The sequence below is a fragment of the Larus michahellis genome, chromosome 4 (genome assembly GCF_964199755.1).
Source record: "Larus michahellis chromosome 4, bLarMic1.1, whole genome shotgun sequence".
NCBI lineage: Eukaryota > Metazoa > Chordata > Aves > Charadriiformes > Laridae > Larus > Larus michahellis.
The window spans coordinates 85,140,320-85,165,026 of NC_133899.1; the positions used below are offsets into that span (position 1 = coordinate 85,140,320).

The window sequence follows — 24,707 nt, forward strand, 5'->3', positions numbered from 1 at the left end:
CATAGTCTAAGGAGGGTTTTGCTCCTTCCTAGTGCATCTTCTCTCGCAGTCAAATGAGTGCTCAATTTCCACTGTCAGAATGGTAAGGGATGAAGACCTTACTGTTACTTCAAGGGAAAAAAAAAAAGAAAAAAAGATTGAGGTGTGGGTGCAGAATTAATTATCTAAAATGCAACAAAACAAAGCAAAGTATTTGTGCAAAAAAGTAATTTGTACATTTTCTTTTTTCTAAGTTTGCTTCAGTATAAAAAATCTCTTCAATCCCACTAACAAAACTTTATTTTGATTTATGATCCTTCAACACACTTGAGAGTTCCATGTTTTACTTATTCTAATTTGGTAAATCAGTAATCCAGCCACCATTTTTGCAGCCCAAGACAAAGATGGAAGCTCCATTATATTCATCTTTAATAGTCTGGGGTAGTTATTTTTATTCAAGACAGTTTTTTCCTGTCTTCTACAGGCACAGTGCTTCTTTAACTGGCCTTGGAAATAAACCAGCCAAAAATAAGCCAGGTCACCTTCTATGGCAGTGCAGAGCATCCTGGCCAGTTGTCTGTTGTTTGGATTTTTTTTAAGTGGTTGTTGCTAACACTAACATTACCTTATTTTAAATATGGACAAGCTACTCCAAAAGCCTCTCATTTCTTTTTTCAGCTTCTAAGGACTCGGATTAAACCAAGTAGCTTCCCAAAGCTACTTCTAGACTCAAAAATCCAGAGTAAGTATACAATAGCAGTATAGAAATAATTTAGAAAGCACAGAGACCTCTCTCAATTAGTTGCTTCATAGTCATATTAGGAAGGTATGTGAGAGACACAAAGTCCGACAAGTTCTTCGCTATACCACCAGGGAGCCAACTTTATTGTTCCTTCAGTCTGCATCCTAATCATTTTTAAAAGTACAGATTAGGAATTCCCAAACTGTGCTGTGCATATCACTGTAACGCAACAACAGAACTCTGTAATGCGGGCATGTAAACACCCCTCATGAATCTACACACACTGCCAACCACCCCCACCAATAAAGGAATACACTAAGTAAATTTGGGAACCCCCACTATCAATTAAAGAGTATACCAGGCACATTTCTACTTGTATCTCCAGTGTGCATATTTACATTAAAATAATCTCCACTGATTGCTACCGACGTTGGTAACTTCGTTTGGTTTCACCATATAAACTCTAGCTCCTACCAGATTCAACACAGTAGGACTGAAACAATAGCAACTCTTCAACCCTGCGCCTACCCTTCCTTTCACTCTGAAAATTAATTAGCTTGATGATTGCTCCAACAATCTGCACATTCTTCCTAAGCCAAAACCCATCTCCTCTCCTTGATTATAGTAAACATGGCGGTAGCACAATGCATCTATTGACATGAGAGTTACCTCCCTTTTTAAAGCAAAACTACTATGAAGAGGCTTTAAAAAAGGCACGGGCACGTACCCCTTTCTGTTCGCTGTAGTCTGCATACAAACTGTAAAGGAGAATTATTGCTTTTAAAAGATGAAAAGCTTTGGAAATATGGTAAACATCCTACAAGGTTCTAAAACTAATCAGCTAAAATTCTGTACATACTTTAATATTCAAACATCTATTTGATTAGTCAAGATCAAATCATTTCATTTTCACGTCTATTCATTAAACTCTTTATAGTTCTAAGGTCTAATGAATATTTAACAACTAAATAGGATCAAAACAGGTAACGGGGGAAAAAAAGGTCACATGGCAATGAACATTATTTCATTTGGCCAATGAATAGTGAACCCTGCTTTCTTGGCTGAAATTAAGGCACTCAGTGGCAGTGAAAGGATAAAGGAATGAATTTTTTTTTCTGCATTATCTGAAAGAAGACCAACATGACTATTTTTTTAGGACGCCAGTAGAGTACATATCCATTCTGAAAGACTCAGTAAGGCATTCTGTTGGCAAATTTAAAGAAAATGCTCTCCTGATTAGAGCCCATTACATTCATTGTCTGAGTGTGACTAGTGGCACTACTAACTGTTAACAAACTGGAGGGGGAAAAAAGCTACAAAGATGTCTGAAGACTTGAAAGGCACCAAAAAGAGAACAGCTCTGCAACTGCCAGTTCTACAAACAAATATGTAAGCTGTGTTTAACACTGCATATAGTCTATTCAATCATCAATCTTTGTTGACGAAGATAAAGTGTAGTAGCTCTTCATTTAAACTCTCAGTTAATCAAGTGCTAGTTTAGTAAGAAATTTATTTTCACGTATCAGAAAATAATTGCAGTGTCTAACACAACTACACTTAAAGCAAAACTAGTCTAGTATGCATTATTCTGGTTAACACTGAAGCAAACCTGTATAAACAAAAGGGTTACCTCGAGATACATAGTTTACAATATGAAATCAACATATAAATGAATAGGATTTACTGAAAACAATGGAAAGTGTATTACAAAGATACATGAAACAATTTTAACCACAATATTTTCTCTGTGAAAAATACAACTATTAGTGAGATAAAATGTACAATTGAATTTTTTTTTCCAAAAGAAAAAAAAAACACAGTATAAAGGAAAATATTCTTTTTCTTCAAAACAGGGAAAATAGTTAAGGTCATTGTCTTTCATTACAATATAATTTGACAAAAAAAGCAGTCATAGGATTGCACCAACTCCATGTTCAGTCTCCTGAACATGACAATAGTAAAAGGAGTCCATAAAGCATAATGACATTTCTGGATTTTATGATGGCAATATACGTATGCAGAAGCTGATGTCACTCCGGCTCTGTTCACAAAATGTACAAACTCTAAATTTGGTGGCCAGACATGTAAAAATTAGTTCACCCCAACACTGACTTTTCTGTTGCTTAGTCAGGGATGGAAAAATCTGTAGTATTTTAAGTGTTGCTATCTTTTTAGCAATAAAGAAAAAAGTATATGTAGTGCATGCTTTATCACTTGTCAAAAACATTTCTGAAAATAAAGCTAAGTTATCCAATAGTTTACAAAATAGAAAATAACTCTTCAGGTTAAAAATGTGGTTAGGTTTACATTTAGTTCCATCTCCAAAGGACTGATCTCCTTGGCAGCATCACTTTTCCTTAGCAAGAGCCAAGGCACAAAGTTCCATAAAGAGAAATAAAAATGGCTACGAACAAGAACGCAGTCTGGCATTGTAAAAGAAATCAGAGCCTCTCTCTGAGCCTTCTGTTCCACCAGGTTAGTGCCGTAGAAAAATGTGAGATTTGGGATACATTTTTGTTATGAGCATTTCTGCTGGACACGATTCAAGAGTTCGCCAAACTTTTCAAAAAGATCCTCCACCCATTTTATATTTTTCATGCACAGCTGCACAATCTCTTCCTGTCCTAGATCTGTGCTCTTCTTCTGAACAGAAGAAATCTATTTGAAAAAGAGAAGGGGGCAGAAAGAGAAAGATGCATACACGTACAAATGTTAGGCTGTCAGCATTTCAGAATTTTCATTTTTATAATATTCTGCAGTTAAGTAAGACCCTTTTTTGGAAGAAAACCTTTACACTTTAAAAACAAGGAAAAATGTCCCCAGAAATACATTTCTTAGCAATTGAGACAGAGCTCAACTCTCATGTTTGTGCTACCTGGAGTATTTCCACCAAGGATTTGCAGAAAAAATAAAGCTGACATTCTAAGACAAATGCTAGCTCCTAGATTTGAGGAGTCAGACACACTGATAAAGTCTGTGTAGTTTATTTTGGAACAGTGAAGAATGCTTGCCTATCCTGAGGGAAACTAATTTCACACAGATCTTGCAAGCCTCCTACCTGAATGATCTGGGCAGCAGGGCCCATTAGGGGCAACATATGTGCTCAGCATACCCTTTTGTGTGCCATGAAGAATTAATTAAAATAGGAGGCTACAATCCATATTCATTTACCATGAAGAGGAGAACAGTCCCTTCAGTTTGACTCAGTTCCCTCAATAAATTTCCTCAATGAATGTAAAAGTATTTCAAAGTGAATAATACTTACCTCTTCTTTACATGTTAGATATATGTGATATTTGTAATGATGGAGTGAGTGATACAAAGAATACAACTGTATTTTTTCTGGATCTACCGTAAACTCCTGCAGAAAGAACAGTTATTTTAGGTAAATTCATGTTATTTCCAAGACAGAGATATGATAGACATTTTCTTCTGGAAACAATTTTTTTTTTCAACTGTTCAGAAATGGAGTACTTCATTCAAGTAACTGCTTTGACATATTTTAGTACACTATAATTTATATGACATCATAATTATCTCCTATCTCCACTTTCCCTACCACGTTATTTTATCAAAACTAGGTTTGAGAATGCTTTTAATCCTCCTGAATGCACTGCAAGTATAAAACAGGCAAAACACCCCCCTTCTCAAAAACTAATGCAAGAATTACCAAACCTTAACTATTTTTCTACCAGATTAATGGGTATCAGTGTGAAAAAGCATAGTTTGTGCTTCAGAAGAGCTGATCTATGCTTATCTGACACTTACGTTGCTTTGGCAAGAAACACAAGCGTGGGCTGTATTTACAGGTCGTTTGGCTAGCCACTATTTACTGCTGGGAGGTAAGCCTGGGTGAGCCAGTACCGAGCAAAATCAAGTTATAGTCTTCCCTAGGAATACTAAGGAAATTAACAATGTGTACATCTCAAGCTTTACAACCTTACTTTTTAAAGCTTTTTTTTTTTTTTTAATTTAAGACACACAGCTTCATTCTGTCATTGGAAATGAGGAAATGAGCAATATAGAACTAAATTTTTAAAAAGCGTCATCTAATCTCAGTCTTTACAGTGCTAACACTAATTTTTCATTTTTGATCTAGAAGCCATTGTATCATTCACTTCAGAGATTTTGCAGCAAGTTTAAGAAACGGTTATGATTACGAGCTACACAGTGATTTTACCACAACTGCAATGTAGAAGGCAAAACGTGGCTGCTTCGGCAACAGCGCAGGAGGGCCGACTGCTCCACAGAAACGGGCTCCGACGTTCAGGGCAGCAGAGCGGGCTGCAGCAGGGCTCTGCTGCCTGGCTACAACAGGTGAGAGGCACAGCCACAGCCGAGCTCAGCTCTCCCTTCCCATCCACCTACACCTACCAACTGCTGCCTGCATCAGGGAAGCAGCACGCTACCCCTTCATCTTCCCGCAACCTTGAATACTTGCTGCAGAAAACTTAGAGCATTTGGGTCTAAACGTAGAATTTAAATAGGGGAGTACTTATGAAATTATTTATTATATTTTGTCTCCCTACTGGAATACGTTTCACAGATGAGTTAAAAAATGATTTAATATACTGCTTTAAGTGTTGTTTCCCTTGTTACAGAAAAAGCACCCCAGTCAAAGATTTTATATTTTGATAAATCTACCAAAAAACCTAATACATGAAGCGGTATTGTATATAAATGTGTTTATCATATTAGAAGTCAGATGGTGTCAGCAATAAACCCTCTGAACACTCACCTGTGCTAATTTAGTGGTTGATTTAGAAGCCCTCAGTGTTTTCTTGTTGTAAGCTTTACCATTCATTTTGATCTTAGACACAGACGTTCCTCCACTTTTTGTCTTAGAATCTCGAGTGATCACTGTCAGTTCAGGAAAGTTTTCCAAAGCGTTCTTTAAACAAAGCATATAAGGAGAAAGGATTATGAAAAAGTCAAGAATGGCCATCCTGCCACCCAGACTGCTGATAAATTGGCCATTTTTCTTTGAAAAGTTAAGAGTGTGGCCTATTATAAACTATTTGTTCTTCCAAAAAGACCTGATAAAAGGTATTTATCAGATCAAGCAACCATATACAGTTAGAAAAGCATGACCACCAGCCACTACTATAATTTTTCAAGACAAGAAGATCTCCAATTATCATCTGTGATTCTTTCATTAGAAAAAGCAAAAAAAGGCTCCACTAGGCAATTTTTACCTTTTAAAATGCTTTCCATTCCATTGCTACCCAAGAATCTCCAAGGCCAAGTTACTTGGAGTTGAGTAAGTACTTAATGCCTAGTCAGGCAGGGGAAGTCTGCCAACTGTAACAGGGATCGGATGCCTAAATATCTTCATAGGTTTTGTCCCAGCTTTTGCAAAATACAAATTAATTGCGTCTTATCGTATCTGTAAGGTAGAAAAGCTTATGCACAGTGAAGTACGTGGCTGGTTCAAAAAAACACAACTTTTTAAGACATATTAACTCATGGGAGTCAACTGCATTTCTACCAGCTTCAGTTTGACATTATTTGCATGAGTATATTTGAATACAACTTTGTTGAATAAGTGCAGCATTATGTTAGTAGCTGCTTTAGAATAGTTGTTATGCTAATGATCTGGTCTGGAAAAAAATATTTCGAGTTAGATGAACATACATATCTTTGTATTATACTCCAGTATGATGGAAAAAATCAGGCATACAGAAAAATGTATCAACGCCGCAGCTTAAGGACCTAATTTGGACTATTGGGTTAAAATACGAAGATGACTAAATTTTTTTATTTTCTTTTAACAAGGAGTACTAGAATTCAGCAACCTCCCCTGCCTATAATTTCTTAGTACTTTATATACATCAGCCATTTTTCTTTTTTATAGAAAAAAAAATTTAGTAAAAAGCTATAAAATCTACTGCACAGAGATAATTGCATAGTGGTAGCAGTAACCTCGACTAGCTAACCTGTCCGTATACAATATTCATTGCAACGCTTTCAAACTGGAACAACTTCAGTAGGTTTAAATTATTTAGTTTTTCTATCCACTGTAATAGCCTTCCTGAAGGTTGACTCTGAGTGTCAATGGGCTTTGGCCACTTCTGCCTTCCTCTGGAGAATTCCTATCAACCAGAACAGTTTACATGGCCGGACCACTGACCTAAAACAGACAAATTTGAATTGGAATGAAGAAGAAAATACTACCAATTTCCACATCTTTGAGAGTACAAGACATAAAATGGTGATAATTATTTCCCAAATTAAATCTACACAATTCAGCTAAGATGCTTCATTTACCAAGCTTCAATTAAAGCAACAGTAATATTTTCTAATTTTGTTTATAAAGAACTGTAACCCAAAGGACGCGATTAACACTTAAAACTATAAAGACTGTTACAGGCAAAACTACCAAACACTGACTTAATGCTAACTTCAGTGTCTGATTTGATTTGTAATACTGTGCTAAAATATCCCATATTGACTGTACTCAGTGAAAAAAAATTATCTTAAATTCATCCATGCTTACCAATGCAGAATAGTAAAACTATTCAAACTGAATGATACTCATGAACAATAATGATATTTTTCACTTATTGCTTGCTTCAGTGCCTCATTCAGCTCTAATATCTGAACTAGTCAATTGATCAAAGCTGAACAGAAGCAGACTTTCCTGTATTAATCATCAGATTAACCTGAATCTTAGTATCAAACACATTTTCCTAACTAATGCAAACACTTATGATAACAAATAGGTGTTTCATTTTTAGCCAAAATACTGACCCAAGGACAGCACAAGTTGATACCTTCACACCAGAAGGCAAACATAAAAGGCTTTTTATCTCCCAGTTTACATCACAAGCAGATCCCTTCCCTACATCCGTAACTCCGTTAACTTCTTGCAGATCATACTATGAAATACAGGCTAAAGCTAACTTTAGAGACAGGATACATAATCTGCTTTTAAGTCAACACACAGCAAAGCTATTGTATTAGTTACGAACTCCAACTGAATAAGCAGCTGTAATTACGTATTAGTATTACAAAAGATTATATTAGGGGGTTTTTCCCCTTAAAGCGAGGAAAACACAAAATAAGCTACCTCTCTCTTTGTGTGTACTATGAATGTAACCAGAGCTCTACAAATTTGTATCCTACCTTAGCGTGGCCTATCTTCTCTGCAAAACTCTTTACCATGAAAGAAAACCAGAAATGGAGGGTTAATACATGCTACCTCTCTGAGGCTCTGCATACGGTTTGCAAGCACACAGCCCTCCCCAGGCCTTCCTACTGTAAGGAGGAAGCCACAAGAAATTCTGTTCACGCAGGTACAAGTTGTACAGCTGTTGGGGAAAACAGCGTAACTAACAATAAAAAAGTCCAAGAATCATGTGAATTAAAGCTTCACTGGTTAATGATGTTCTCATCCATGAAACAGGGTCACTTAAGTGTCCCGCAAGACTTACCGGGAACGTGCTGTGGGAAGAAAAGATCTTTTAAAGATTTCATGATGAAAAAGGAGAACTGTCAAGTCTGCTATTATCTCCCTCCTCACCTCGCTCTCAAAAATAAGCACACAGCAGTACAGAGACAACTAATTCCCCAAGTGTCTCTGTACCGTGGACATAAGGGGACGGGAGAGAGACAGGCGAAAGAGCAAGTTTGGTCTGATGGTGTTTATAGACAGGTCTGCTTTACTGTTGTTGGCCTCAAAATTGCCACAGGATGAAATAATCAGTCTGATTATAGACATTGACAACTAAGGGTGAAAATAACCTTAATTCACTTTACTGCACTTTTGAAATCTGTATTGTTGCTTGGAGGCTGGGTGGGAACGGTAAAAACTGCAGTGATTATCTTCCCGTTTACCTTCTCTCTACTTAGATGGTACGGCTGCTCTCTTCCCTCTCCACATCCAGACCTGTTTTTATTACCATGTCAAAGCTGCTGTAATATGGGCTTGTTATTCACACTCTTCCCAACCTTCCATACTGAAGAGACACGAAAGAGCACACAAATGAGCTGTTCTCGAGTCCCTCTGTCCTGGGTAGTTTTAAACTACTCTGATCATGTTCTGTACTTCAACGAAGTTCAGACATCTGCTCCACAGCATAGCTATTTCATGTAAAAGTTTATTAAGGTTTTTAGGCAATACAGTCACAAGGTTTTTAGGCAATACAATCAATCTCTAGAAGCACAGCAAACAGATTTTCTTCTGGCAAACTTGAGAAGCTTAAAAGAAAAAAAATGCTTGAAAATGAACCAGAAAGCATGGGGAGTAAAACTAGAACTTTACCTTTGCAGTATAAACTCCTCCATCACAAAATGTTCTCCAAATGCCACATACAAGCATTGAATTTATAGCATCTCTTTCAAATCCATATTCACTTCTGTTACAAATTTGCCTTCTGGGTTTTAAGTTGTGCCTGCATGGTACGCATCAAATGACTTATTTATAATATTACTTTAAAAATCCTAGAATTTAAAAGAGAATACCTTGAAAGTATGATCCAAGCGTAATTTGGAAAGCAGCCTTTTCCTATTGTCATTCAGCATACCATCAATTTTTCTCATGTGAGGCAAAAGTAGCTCATCTAAAAGACACGTAAAAAAACCACAGCAGCTGATTATTAAGAGACAAACAGTAATGAAATACCTATTCAATCTATATTTCTACCCATTAACATAAAATGTGGAAGTAAAAAATAATGCAATTTGCACATAAACTAACTTCAAACGTGAGAGAAAAATCTCCCTTTCTGCATCAGCCTGCTAAGCTGATCTAGATGTTATGCAGTTTAATTGCTGACTGCAATCCCGCTCCTTCTCTGACTTTTCTTTGTTGAAAGGAAAAAATTAAGATAGAGCAATATAGTTCATAAATCTTAAGAGACAATTTCAAACCATTTCCTAGACAATCCTCTTCTGTGCAATACAACTGGCAGGTTTATGAAGACGAGTATGTGGTTTTGACATTCTCTGTTCCATATTACAAGAGATGACCCTGTTGGCATTTATAACATATATAAAGAAGTTGAGGAAAGTGCTTACTGATAAAAGTTATCTGCTGAACCACTGTAAATTGCACAATATACATTTGAGCATAGGCATGCGGCCACAAACGAAAATTTACAGCTCAGTACGGAGACTTCTATTTATAAAGTAAATTTCTTTGCTTTTAGTGGGACTACTGACATAATGTATGGGTATGAAACCTTGCGGTAAGTGTGCATTGACGGACAAGCAGAGCAAACCAGGAGAGGAGAGTCTAAAAAAACAGCATATAGTACAAAACCAACAGCCTGCAACTAAATAATATGTGAAATGATTGCTCTTTTGGGACCTTAATCTTTACACATGAGTGTTTCACTGAATTTTAAGAAATAGAACAGTTTTGACTTGTATCCTGGAGTCCACTATAGCAAATAAGTCCAGACATTTTCTCCTCAAAGAAAAAGTGGAATACAATTGTCTTTGGTCAAGAATTTTAAGATTTCAGAGTTTGAAAAGCAGGATTTTTAATATTAGCAAGAATCAAAACTACTTATAGTTATAAAGGTATTTCTTCACAAGACTGTAAACACACTCTTGAAACACTGTAACTTGAAATAAGTGTTTGCTAAGATTTTAAGAGATAGTAACAGCAGAAAAAAAGAGCTCAGTTCTGACATTCACAGTACAAGCTTAATATAACAAAGCAGACAAAAACATTATGTCCAAATTACTTTGATTGTTCAAAGAGACAGTGCAAATATACATATAAATACATGCACACACATATAAGTAATTTACATAAAGCATTCTTCAGATGTGGGTATGTAGCTCAAAATTTGTTGGTTTTTTTTTTTTTTAATTTCTTTTTTTTAAAAAGATACATTGCCTTACTGATTAATAACCTTAAAATCTAATAAAAACATACAAATGTTAAACATACTGTACCATTGCTCTTTTCCAAGGCTTGCATTGTGTCTGGATCCAAGGCAATGCTAACAAGCAACTCCATGTAGCTCTTAAAAGTCTCTTTCATAGCTCTTGTATTCAAAAAGCGAGTAACAAGGGGAGCTGGAGGTACAAGCTCTGGAAAAAAAAAAATCAGAATATTGTTATTTTTTTCCTTCAATATCCTGCATATACTTGTGGTTTTCAAAACTAAAGGCTTTCTCTCTTAAAACACAAGTGACCTCTGCTGGTATCCCAAGAGATTAAGACTCTGTACAATCAGAAATAACACTCAAACTACTTACATGCCTAAAACATGTACAAACACCAAATCTGGTACAAATAGTACAATTTTTTGTAGAAACACTTACAATTACTTATAACTATCAGCATTTAGATTACTGTATTTTAGGGATTTTAAACGTTTTTCTATTATTGTACATGAAAGTCTAGAGAAAAGGGATAATGAATAACTTCAGCCAAGCAAAGTGCCCTAAATGCAGGTTTCATGCCAACGCAAGTACCTCCTAAAACCGCAAACCTCAAAGTCGCCAGACAGAGAAACATTCAAAAGCACCAATGTCACTTCGGAGCCTCCGTACCATCAAAGCTAATCCCACCTAATTGTCCAACTCACAAAAAACAAGTAAACCAAATTTTACCAGCAAAGCAACGTAGGCATATTTGTACTTATTCTGAGGAAGCTTTTATTTTTTCACAGACAGCAATTTTAAACACGCACACGGAGCAGCCATCAGTACTAGTAAGCATTCTGGAGCTTTTTATAGGCTCCATGTACGATACCACTATTTTGCAGTAAATTTAGCTAGCAAGGCTGTTCAACTTTCTCAGATACCCACATTTCTATGGGTGACAATCACCACCAGGTTACTTCAAATTTTAAATATGGGCAGTTGTACATATTAATGGTTATTTGGGTAAGTTTGCTTGAAAAAAACGTTATTTTAAAGGTGCTACCTTCAGCAGAGGTACTGCTCCAGTCCAGCAGCCCCCAGCTCACCTATAGTTAAAGTCACCGAGGCCAAAATGCTTTGGAAATACAGCAATACAAAGCATGGGAACTACACAGTTTAACTTTAAACATACAGGAAATAAATAAAAAACTGCAGAAAACACTGTACATCTGCTACCACAGGTAATCTCTATCAACATAGTACACTTCAAAAATTCCTTTCTGTTCTGGAGAATTACTGCAAACGTCGTATCTCAAGACATTCCAAGACACCGTGAATGTCTTAACAGCAAATCTGCTCAGCAGGCTGCATTTGAACAGCTGGCATCGAGACAAGAAATGAAGCAGCCAAAAAGTCAACTGCTTTTTTCTCCTTGGGTTTTGAAAAAACAAAAGTAACATCTGAATTTTGCCCACATCTGCACGCAGACAGGCATCGCAGGAATGTTATTTTAGACATGACATGGGGTCGCAATGGAAAATTAAAGAAGAATCCAATTCTTGAGACGTAGCTGAAAAATCAAATCAGCTCCTTCTCCTGCAATTGCACCCATCTTTAAAAGCAAGTAGTAGAAATATATTTATGTAATTGATAGACTACATTTGCAGTAGCTTCAGTTGAATACATTTGCTCACACAAAAACAAGAAGTAAAAAAGTTTTAAGAAATCAATTTTGTGTGGCACTGACAGATGAGTTTTTTTTGCCTGATGCTAGTAAAGAAAAATTTGCAAGACCAAGCAACGTATTTTTTATAATACTAATTGCAGTTAAGGTCAAAACAGACCTAGGTGCTAACAATAGTATCTTGCTTACCATCCTCATCACTCTGGGCCTCAGGTGAAGAATCAGACTGGGAAGATGAAAACTCTTCTTTCCACTTTTTCCTTTTCTTTGGTGGTGGTTCAGCCTTTACCTTCGGCTGTTTCGCTTTGGGTTTCACAGAAGAGACTTTTGTTGCTGTTGGTTTTGGTGTTGGTGGATCAGGGGTTTTGTTGTTGCTACTACTAGGTTTGCAATGAATAGTCCTGCAATATTTACAGAGATGATCTTTATGAAAATAATTACCACAGAAGTTTTGGCATTAATAAAATTGGAATAGTCTTATTTAACCAGAATATATTCCCCACAGATTATATATACTTATTTCATTGTCACATCTAACTGGGAATTAGGTCATACACACTATAGTACTGTATTTGTGATATAAATGCTTACTTATCCTCAACTACCTAAAACTAAATAGTATTCCAATTTTATAACTAGATTGCCAGGCACAGAAAGTTTAAATTGCTTAATGTTAGTAAAATATATGAGCTACAGGAGATTGGAGCAAATATTAAAATTGATTATTTAATTAAAAAAAAAAATCAGACTTGACAGACTTAAGTACTAGTAATCAATGAGATTCACTGACAAAGTGAATTTGGGATATTGTATCCATACAAAGATGGGAGAGAATATCCAGGTAAAAATGCCAGAAATGCAGGGTCTGGAGGACTGGAATAAGAAAACAGAGAACTCCTCTCCTTTCTCTTCCCACCACTCAAAACAGGAAAGCAAACAGGAAACTTAGCACCATAAATACAAAGTTATGTATTTTAGGACTAGTAACGCACTACAGCTTTGAGAACACGGCGGGGAATACAATTCTGGGAAGTACCAGGAAGGTTTATTTTTTGGCCAAATGGTAAAGTTCAAATGGGAAAGCAGCTAAATGTACAGTGGAAACATTGCTAGTATCTTCTGGAACACTGAGAAGAATTCTAGTCATCTGTCAGAGACAAAGATTCCACACCAAAATGGATGGAGACAATAGACACTAGGATGAGCAGAGGACTGGAAAGCCTGCCTTAAGATGAGGAAGCTGGAAGCCCTTGATTAATCCAGCTTAGTGAAATGAAGACAGAGGTGGAATCTGACTGCTCTCCAGAAATACATCATGCAGTAAAAACACCAGGGAAAGACAGAAATAAAAGCCAAAAACAGTACTGAGAGAAGAACATATGGATACAAGCTAATCACGATCATGTTTTGGCTAAAAGACAGGACTGTTTCAGAGCACTGGAGGAACAGGTTCTGGAACAGTCTTCTGTAGCCCAAGAAGAAAAGAGCATCAAAATCCTAGCCAGTTTCAAGTAGATCATGATTATTTTATAAAATTATCTGATAGCATTGCTTTCTTTGACAGCAAACTAGACAAAACCCCAGTTATTTCTTGAATGAAGAGCACTGTAACACTTTTCGTTACTGTTTACCAATATCTGATAAAGAAAACATGTCTGCATTAAATTATAATTATTGAAAATCCATAGAGAGATAAAACCTTCAGATATTATCTGAAGTTGTGAGAAGATAAAATAAGCTGAGCATTAAAGCATGACAGTTTGTACAATAAAAAAATCTGCATTCTTTTCCAAAAGCACAATCGAAGTTGAACACAAAATGCAATAGCAAAACCCTTAGCAAGTGAATGACAGTGAAAACCTTGTCAGAAGGAAGGCGACAGAGGAAACCTCAGAGATAGCCAAAGTACCTGTGGGAGAGACTCTTATGGTCATAACACTTTGCAGGATGAGCAGTATATTTACTAGAATAATCAAAACCATACTATGTTTGCCCTGCATTTTTTACATGGCTTGTGAGAGTGACAGACTTGTTTGGGTTTTATTTAGCCTTGGCAACGGTTTAAAAGCAATACCACTGGAATTATTGATTTTAAGGCACGGATAGGTTACATGGGATGACTAAAAGCTATATGGCTTTTTGCAGTGAGGTGAGTGGGACAGGGCAGGTACAATAAGTAAAATACCCTCAGTGTGCAAGGACATACGCAAGAAGGAAAAACATTCTTGTAACAACCAACTTCAATCATCAACTTTTGGTTTTAAATTAACTTGCCAGGATTGAGAAGAAAGCATGGTACTTCTAGTATACTGGGACAGGATGGTCATTAAAGCCATCTGGCAAAACATACCAAATTTGCAAAGTCCACAGGATAGCAGAAAACAACACACAAAAATTTAAACTCATTACACCTGTAGGCTGCTATCCTTACATTGAGTAACAGGGCAAAAGACGACAGAAAGAAAATAGTGTGTGCAGCCCTAACATCTCTGAAATCAAGGATTATTGCAATCCATGGACTCAAGGTAGAGAAGTCTTGATACGGCAGAAATTTTTATCGCATTTCTTAAAGCAAAACACATAGTTCTCAGTTTCCAACTTAAAGACGACTTAAACTTGAGTTACAATTCTTGTTTATTAAAACAGGTTTGTTCTTAATATTAAAACAATATGGCAAAATGAAAAACAAATTGAAATAAAATACCTTGCTGACTGTACAGGCTTGCTTCGTGGTTTTTTTGAACATACTCTGACATATTCCTTTTTGTTTGCATTTTCAATGAACTTCACATACACTCGTTTGTATTTTGTTTTTGCATCCCCAAAATACCCAAGATACTAAAAAAAAAAAAAAAAAAAATTACACAAGTGTTTCTGTTAGGTAAAATTATTCAGTTTAACAATTTAAAAAAATTTAAATACTAAAGAAAAAAAGTAGGTTTAAAAAACAACCTGTTCACATACAAAGATGAGCCATCTAACAGCATTTATAATTTAAGAGAAATTCTCCACATATCATTAAAAATAAGAAAATAAGGCAAGAGGTACTTTAGGCTTCATTTTCTCCCTTTACTTAATCCTCCCCATGTGTTATCCCAAAAGAATTATCTGCCTGGCAAAGGGCTGCCTGTTGAAATTGTGTTCTATCTGTATCCCTCCCATTGTGCAAAGCAGTTGGTTCCCAAGCCTGCTTCCACTGACTTTATTCTGGTTGTGAAAACTTGTTCCTTTACACAGCCTGAATGATACCAAAGAACCCATGCTGGAAAGCCAAGAATCTGCCCATGAATATATTTAGAGAGAATTTTAGAGTAGGAGGAAATCCAAGGATTCCCCCAAGGATGCTCGCTAGGAATGTATGTCAGAATGACATTTTATTTTGTTTCCTAGACTCCCATTAAGGAAATCAGTTCCCATGAAGCTTTACAAGGAATTTTTAAGACTCACACTATTAGTAGCAGCAAACTCTCTCTGTCCATCTCGCACTTCAGGAACAAACTTTTGCAATAAAGCCTTCTGTACTTTCCAAATGGCTGGAGGCTCTTTTCCTGTTTGCAAAGCAACCTGTAAGAACATAAAATTATTTGCTAAAAACAGTGCTTATTTTTCTCCAAGGAGTATGTTTGTGCATTATATTTTTTTAAGCAAGTTACCCAGGAATAAAATGGAAATAAGTCATTCAAAATTCCAAACCCTTAGTTATTACAAGCCATTTGTATCAAGACAGTATGACATGAACGACAAGAAGTATAATGCAACCCACAAATTTTACTTTCATGGTGATGAAGTTGTGACAACCAGCTTTGCCTGTGGTGTGATGCCTTAACTCGTGTACCATGCAACTGAGCCACAGAACTTTGTTTTTTAAAACAATATAACATTTTTCCCATTTTTTATTCTTTTGCCCTGTGAAATATTTATTAAAACAAAAATGCAAGAACCACAACAAGCAGCAAAAAGCTTGCAGAAACCCAGGTACATTACAGCATGATGTTTGCACCAATGTGAAAAGAGATAGTTCAGTATGAATTAGTGATCCAGATTTTACACTTTCAGTTCAACTTAACCACGAAAAAAAAAAAAGAGTTTGAGTTTATTTTCTTCTTCATGTAAACTATGTCAAAACAAATTTGTAATTATTAACTCTAATGAGAATTCTCTATAAATCCTACACACAAACTACTAACTGAAAAGCTCGCTTTTTGGAAAACATAAAGTCAAGTACTGGTTCTTTTCATGACTGTTTAAATAACTAAAGAAATAAACACCACAAAGATTAAAGTTCAAAATATCCCATAAGAAAACAATTAGTTTTATAAGTGACATGGGAATATTTTAAAACTGGTAACGCTTGTCTTATGTGACAAACCTACATGAATTCATTTGAAACTTAAACTCAAGAAGATAAACACACAGACAAGTAATCAAAAGAATTAGAAATTAACGGTAAGAATATGGTTGGCTATGATAGCAAGAAAAGGAAAGGCAACCATGCAGAAGAACTTAAAATGGAGAAACAACAAAAACAAAACAAGAAATCAAAACCAAGGAACATTTCTATACTCATGTGTAGAGCTGTCCTGGTTGCTTATGGAAGCCATTTTTTCTTGGAATAGAAAAGCAGAACCCCTTCCAAAAAAGACAATTCCAAGATCTTTTGCAAAAGCCATTTCACATGTGAAAGCCTACTACTATCTTAAAGAAAAAAAAAAAAAAAGGTAGTGAAAAATTTCTGCCTTTTAGTATTAATAAAAGATAATTCCAAGTTCTCACAGAGGTTACCAGCACGAGATTTACTTTATTATGTACGTAGCATAAAATGGATTATGTACATACAAAATATATTCATAACCTGCACTAGAAAGGCACCTTTAAGGCATCTTGGCAGCATCCAGGGAATATTAAAATAGAAATAGAAAACTAATCTGCAGCATTTCCCCCTTTGGTGGTTTGTTGAGGCTAAATTCCTATGCAGGACTTTTCATTATTTATTTTTTTTTTCCCCACAGCAAGTATTCAGATTACCTTTAGTGTCTCTATATCTTCAATCTTCACTACAAATTCATCACGTTCTCTGTACATGCCCTCTCCTCCGCTGTCCATATTCTCCTCGTCGGTACATCCTTCTATTGCAACAGTTGCCTGTATCTTTGCCAACTGGTCTGAAGTCACAGCATCCTGTTGAGCTACTTTTAAGGCGTCAGCTGGATTCATTTTCTCCTGCACGTTGACCACAGGAGCAGTTGTCTGTGGAGATTCCTGCTTTATTACAGCAGTAGTGGCGGCGGCAGCAGCAGTAACAACTGCCATTTTTTCAGCTTCTGAAGAAAAAACCCAAATTTTACTTAAACAAATTATCAAGGATTAGCAACGTAAAATGGGAACTAGGTTTATTTTTCTTCTTTTCTGTTACAATACATATTAAACAACTATTCTAGGAAAAACAACTCTTCTAGGAGTTAAAATCGAAGCATTATCTTGATCACAACTAAACCTTAAACAAAACCAAAATATTGTAGCTAGTATACCTCTATTTGTATTAAACTGCTGCATCTATTAGCATCTAGAAATAACAAAGGTGAACATTTTAGAAAAACTATTTGATAGTTACAGACATAATCAACAGGAAATACTGTTGTACTTTGTGCGAATAAGCAAATACAATAGTAAAGGTAGTAAGTAAAGTCTTTTTAAATCGGATTTAGGAAAGGGAAATACGCATGAAACATTAACATCTTTGCTGTATGACTTTTGGACATTTATATCGTATAATAATGTAACTGGAAGTTCCAGATTAAAACTTTGGCAATATCCTAATAATTTTTAATATTAGCAAAGGTGAGCAATGAGAAATGATGATCAAAACAAAGAAGGGAAAGAACGTTGTTCTTCTCCTCAATGCCACGGAGCCAAAGGATACCCCCACCTTTCAAAATTACTGTTCTTTCACAACTGAAAAAAAAATTAGAATCCTTTTAAGGTATTACTTTATACTCTTTTATACATATTAGTTTTAACACTTACTTGCTGATCTAAAAGAAATCTAGTTATATTAGCTATAGCATAATTAGTATTACCACTTAGAAAACTGGCCTGAAGCTTGAGAAGATAACCATTTCACAGTTTTGTTACAATCACTGTTATTGGTTGACTTTTTCACTTGAAAAAAAAATAGAAAAAGATAACATGACATATATTTTAACAAAATTGATCCAAACCAAATTATTTAAAAATCAAATTAATCTGTTGATACAAAAGCTATATACCAGATACATGAAGATTCATTAAATCAATTCTGTAAAATTGCTAAGCCATGAAATATGTTCTTCTGGGATACATCATATCACATTATTGCAAATACGTTGTATTTCTTTGTTCAGGGAAAGCTACGTCAGCTTTAGACACAGCATTATTAGTACCCCAAGCATATTTACGCATTCTTCACAACAGCAGATAAGTGTACAAACACTACTTAACGCTACCAACAAAATACTATCTTTTAATATTTGACTTCCCATACTTAAGAACAAAAACAGACAGAAGGAGGAATTATATGAAAATCTGCAAAATAGCAGCAAGTAGGAAAGAAGTCATTACTAAGCACCTTGTGCGATTTACAGTCTTGTATACAACAGAACAGGAAGGTGAATTCAAGGAGTTATTGGTATAAATATTACAACCTTATGAATAATAAAGAAGATACAGTAATACTGTAAAAGAAATCACTGCAAATAAAGCACTAACGGAAATGCCCATCCAACAAAAAAGCTTATTAAAGCTAACAAAGTTCAGCAAGAGGCTCAAACTGTAACGTTGTCCACATTTTGGAATTTGGGGCGGGGGGGAGGGGGGGAAAGGTCAACGCTTTCTTGTTTAAAATACATAGTCAACTGAAAGAAACATGAGGAACTTCATCTTCTGTAACAGACTTTCCAAAATGCATGAACTTAACAGAATCTAAATAGAAATATCCACAGAAGAAAACAGAACAGTAATTAGGATGACAGATTGTTTAGTGTAGAGTGGATTCTGCAACCTTTTTCTGGTATTTTAGGTCTGATTATTACAATTTAAGTTCAGTTGTTCTATTTGTTTTTCAGTAAATCACATCACCTCCCGAGAAAAAAATTCTCCCTCTTTCTTTTAATCTAAAAAGAGAAAAAATTACTTCATAAAAATTACTTCATTCTACTTTGTTAAGAACCAGCCTATGGTTCATGGATCCTGAGAAGAGTTTAAGAAATGTTTCATTTTCTCCCTGTGATTATTTTGGAAGGCAATGGTATTTCTCTTGAATTAGTGTACAGTTTTGTGATTGGCTGGATAGTTTTTAATTGCTTACCAGAGAAAACAAACTTTACTGACAAGGTCTATCTAGGCAAAAATATGCTATATGTTGAAAATACTTCAAAACAAAGCAGCATCAGTTAAAAGCTGTGAACACTGACGTACAGCATAGACATAAACAAAGTGAAAATGAAAAGCGTGTGGAGAATTAATTAGTGATCAGTGGTTGCTGCTTGCCCCTCCCTGCCCAACACAACCCTTCCTGGATTTCATTCCTTTGTATCAACACGAAGGTACAACACTGATTAATACGGCTGAAATCAAAGTCAAACGACTCCCATCTTGCACAAGACCAGCTAAACCAGTGCTTAGTTTACAAGTGCAAAAATTGTTTTCATAAACATATTCTGTGCAACTCCGTCATCACAGAAAGTGGATGTTTAACTCCACCTACGAAGAACTTAACCTCTGCTGATGGCAATTAATAATATGTTCTTTTGCTAGATTTGTTTTAAAAAAGATTTAAAACCTCTGACATGATGGTTTGTTAAGGTTTTCAGATGAAAATCTTATTTATCATTCTAAGCCAGAGAAGAAGAGAACAGACACATTATTCCAAATTCTGGGCTAAAATAACTTTTCAGCATTAGAAGAGTCCTACTTAAGTGGATTGAAAAAGTTTATCTACATATTATCTAGCTGTGAAAAACACTAGTTCATAGTCAACACACCTTTTGAACAGAACTCTTAATTATGGGTGCAATTAAAACCAAAACCTTTACCTGAACTCAAGATAGCTAAAATTATTTTTTGTTTTTTCCCATCAGCTACAGAAACCTCCTTCAACATACGCACTTGTAGTAACTGTTTTACCTGATTTATTCTTTCTGTCAGATGTATCATCCAGGGCGGACAATGCAGTGGAGATGCTCTTCTGAAGATCATGGTTACCCCCCACGGAATCATCTTCATCAGAAGAAAATGAAGGCAACGTTTCTAAATTTTTCTTAAGTTCTTCATCAACTTTTTTGGTTGGACTTTCTCCGCTAACCTCAGCAGCAACAGGTGCTGCTGCTGCTGGCTGAGGCTTCGCAGAGGACTGCAGGCAAGGGGCACGAACTATTTGGGTAACCGGCCGCCTAGTCCTGTTTGGCATTCGTACAGCTGGAGCTGAAAACTGTTGCCTAGGCCCAGACTTTAGAAAGTCTAAAAAAGATGCGATAAATCCCGTTTTGACTTCAGGCTGTTTTTCTTCAACTTCTTTAATTTTTTGCCTCATTCTTTCCTGATGCTGGTAAGTATCATAACAACTTTCAGAAACAGGAGACGAGTATGTCAAGCATGAGTCGTTTCCTCTTGAATTTTGTCGTTTACACTGTCCACTTCTTTTAACTTGTTTCTGAATTGCACTGTCATCTTCTGTAGCATTTTTGTTTTGGCTTTTTCCTTTGCTTTTTTTCTTCTGAGGGTTCCCTTGAGTTAAATCGTGGCATTCTTCTTCAGTTCTACTAATGGTTCCATCTCCACTTTGGGGCACAGACAGTGGCTGCAATGGACCCTTTGACTGGTTACCTGCTACTGTACCATCATCACCACCCATATTAAAATCATTCTCTGAAGCAGCACTTTCTTCACTTAAACTCTTACCGCTTGAAACAAATTCTGTGTCTCTCACATTCAGTGTACCATCAGCAGAAGCATCATTATCTTCTTCAGATTCATGACTGATGCTAGATTGTTTCTTAACCGGAACAGACCCTTGTTCTTTCTCCTCTTGACCAAGGCCAAGGGTGGGAGAGGTTATTCTCGTTGCTACGTTTTGATCGGGTGTTTCAATGTGTTGTTGATCAAGGTTCACAGTTTTTGTCTGTATTGTTGACACTGGTGTAAGATTTATAGTAATTTGGCCTCCGTTCAGAGAAATATTACTTATGCTCGCTGGCTTTCCAACTACAGTAGGTGAGGCACTGAAACCAGAAGACACGTGTCTTACATCCATTGATCGGAACTGTGTTTTAGACTCCTCACTGTTTTCAACAGACTGGATTTCCTCTTCGTTAGAAGCTGACTTGGCAAAGTCAGATGGTGTCACTCCACAGGCTGCTGCTGCTAAGATGTCATCTACGTTGGATAATATATTCCTCTCATCGCTGAGAAGTATAGATTCTGGGAAACATATTGAACTAAGAGAAACAAACTGATTTTTTGAATCATGTTGATTTGTCTGAGTAAAATGATCTTTTGTTGTCAAGTGTTGCTGTAGTGGTTTTGAGGGCTCAGAAATGTCCATTTTCATTACTTCTGAATTCTGAGTATGAAGCTGTTGCTGAGAATGGCCCCCATTACTTTGAATAATATGACCATCTATCTGAAGGAATGGATGCGTCACCTGTTGAGGACTCTGTATTCTCTGCACTTGCGGTGATGCCTTTGCCTGTCCTAAACCCGACTGCAGTATCGACTGATGAAGAATCTGCAAGTCACAGGCTGACTCCAGAAGTACCTGTGCACTGGGCAAACACAGCTGATGACTGTGTCTTAAAGCATGAGGTTGAACCTGTGATGGTGTACTAATGACTTGGCCTTGCTGTTCTTGAGCTTTACTTTCATGTACCTTATGCATAAGAGGATGTTGCTGGTTTAGTTCTTTAGCACTCACAGTTACTTGTGTGGTTTGCATTAAATTAGTTGTCTTTTTTATATCATGGCTTAGGCTAGTGATAAGGCCAATATGTTGGGAAAGCTGTTCCACAGAACTGACCATTCTTTCATCTTTTTTTGTTCCTTGAAGAGTAAGTCCAACAACTTGATCTTCAAGACGAGAGTTACTTCTGATGACACTTTGAGAGTATCTGTCATCTGCTTTTGAGGCCCTATAGGATGCATCCTGAGCGTTGATCTCCTCATCGGTTAGCCTCTGAGTGGAAGATTCAAGAGTAGCTTGTTGCTGCAATGACTGCATATCCTGCATTGATAATTCTTCCTCCTGTTTTGATGAGGCATACAAATTAGAGTCCGACTTCCTTTTAACATATGACTTCGTTTCTGAGGAAGGCCTGTTGTTCTGCAGTGTCTGTGAATGAGCTGGGGATGCAAATGGAGGAGACTGGACAGATGGCAAAAACTTTTGAGACTGCGGAGAGGAGGATTCTTGTGACTGAGAATTCTGCGAAGAATGTAAAGAAATGTAGCTCTGATTAGGACTCGAGGCTGGAAGAGTTTGAATCCGGGGAGAGGCATTAAAGGAAAGAGAAGGCGATGTTAATGTTAAAGACTGCCCTGAAGAATAGCTTTCGGAAGGACTAACAGCGGATAAAACTTGTGATTGAGATGAAAAACTAACTTGGGATTGGCTAACTGGAGATAAACCCTGAGAGTGACTAGAAGAATAGCTCTGAGATTGGCTGACTGAAGAATGTTCCCTCGTTTGCCCAGAGTAGTTCTCATTTGGAACTGAAGTCAATACCTGTTCCTCCGAGGAATAACTTAGAGTTTGACTATCAGAAGTAATAGTTTGCGATTGCCCAGAAAAAGTCAACGTTTTATACAGTGAGGGCAGCTTCTCAACCTTGCTGGATGAGAAATCCTGTGAGTGACTGACAGGTGGCACATTCTGAGCCTGGGATGAAATATAGTTTTGGGACTGGCTGACCGACAAGAGGCTTGGGAGCTGTGCTGTAGAATAGATCTGTGCTTGGCCTGTAATGACTGAACTCTGGTTTTGTGCAGTTTTGGCATAGCTTTGTGTCTGCACAGTGGGAGCTACACTTTGAGGTTTGGGGGTCTTCGTTGACCTTGGAGGCTGTTTCACAGAACAGTTTTTCACTTTTGCTGTAGAAGCAGATGGAAAACCAGGTGACGGAATTGCAGACGTGTATGACTGAGCAAGTTCCACTGTGACTTGGGAAGTCTTCTGCTGTGGTCCTCCATTGCTCACCTGAGTAACATCTCCAACTGGGCTGCAGGATAATGCTGAGTGCCTAGATGTATCCTGAAAATTAACTCCACTTGTACTCGTTAAATAGCTGTGTAAGGAATGCTGTGAAACAGTCAGTTGAGCCTGAACAGACTGAGTACTTGAAGGCCGCTGATGGTGTTTAATAACACTACATTCTCGCTGAAGTGCTCTATCGATAGAAGCGGTAGAACCAGTAAAGACAGATGTGCTATATGCCTGAGAAACCTGCTGAGCTCCTCCAAGGGTTGAAGGCAACAAACTAAACTGAGGTTGCAAAAGATGGGGTGCAGATTCTTGAGCAGAACGATACGTTGATGACTGGGGTGGTATGCTGGTACTTAAAACAGAACTGCCTAGGCGCTCAAATGTCAAAGCAGTTGGAACAGTGCTTTGTGATGTTTTAATCTGTAATAAAGGATCATGGGTACTTAAGAGACCATTTGATGTAGCACTGAAAGTAGTATCTTGAAGAGTAAGAGAAGGGGTAGTAGCAAAGTTTCTACTGCTGAAAGTGTTGGGATGCTGATATGCTGATAAAGCAGATGTTGGTGGAAATGTTCCAGAGGTTGGCAAAGCTCCAGTAACAAACAGTTCTGTGGCTGTTGAGGAATGCATACCTGGAAAAAAACAAAAATAAAACAAGAAGGGAAAAAGAGCATAAGGGAGCTTTACAAGTTACAAAACTCTGCATTTCTGTAACTAATTTAATTTTAAAATCTTACAGTGTTTACAAATATAATCTTCTTTAGAATCACCATCACCCTTTTCAACAAAAACATAAAAAAAAAAAGGAGGCACTTATTGTGGGCAATTTTCAAACTGGAAGTACAGGGTTTTCTTAAGAATTCTAAATTCTGTATCTACAGTGAATTGCCAAGGGAAAAAAAACCTCATATCCTTAAGATGCTAATTGTGGATAAAAAAAATTGTACAAGATTAATTCTGCTTTAAGCCTGAAAGTTCTTTATTATTTTTTATTTTGTTTTAAAAAGAAGTTCATAGTAGAGGACAACAGATCAAAAACCCTGGACACCTTTAATATACCATAAAAAGACAAAATTACACCATAGCAATTGTAATACATACACAGTTAAAGGACAAATCCCATCTCCTCCATCCACCCTCACCAATACTTTTATAACTCGCTTCATGTGAAATACTTCATAGCTTAAAAGTGAAATAGCTAATGGCCTATGCACTCTGTAATGTAAGTTTCTTAAAGGAGGGATTTGACTT

At 36.6% G+C, this 24,707-nt stretch overlaps 1 protein-coding gene across 2 annotated transcripts in view; it reads right to left on the bottom strand.

Moving 5' to 3' along the window:
* Positions 1-838: 838 nt before the first annotated feature.
* Positions 839-24,707, bottom strand: part of QSER1 (glutamine and serine rich 1) — a 46,021-nt gene continuing 22,152 nt past the window's right edge. For both annotated transcript variants that reach the window (XM_074586195.1, XM_074586197.1), the window contains exons 4-13: positions 20,387-24,088; positions 17,252-17,547; positions 15,674-15,790; positions 14,931-15,064; positions 12,416-12,627; positions 10,628-10,765; positions 9,185-9,282; positions 5,460-5,612; positions 3,987-4,082; positions 839-3,379 (exon numbers count right to left, since the gene is read on the bottom strand). In XM_074586195.1, the coding sequence (XP_074442296.1) occupies positions 3,239-3,379; positions 3,987-4,082; positions 5,460-5,612; positions 9,185-9,282; positions 10,628-10,765; positions 12,416-12,627; positions 14,931-15,064; positions 15,674-15,790; positions 17,252-17,547; positions 20,387-24,088 (5,087 nt within the window). In that variant the 3' untranslated portion in view covers positions 839-3,238. The remainder of the gene's footprint in view (positions 3,380-3,986; positions 4,083-5,459; positions 5,613-9,184; positions 9,283-10,627; positions 10,766-12,415; positions 12,628-14,930; positions 15,065-15,673; positions 15,791-17,251; positions 17,548-20,386; positions 24,089-24,707) is intronic.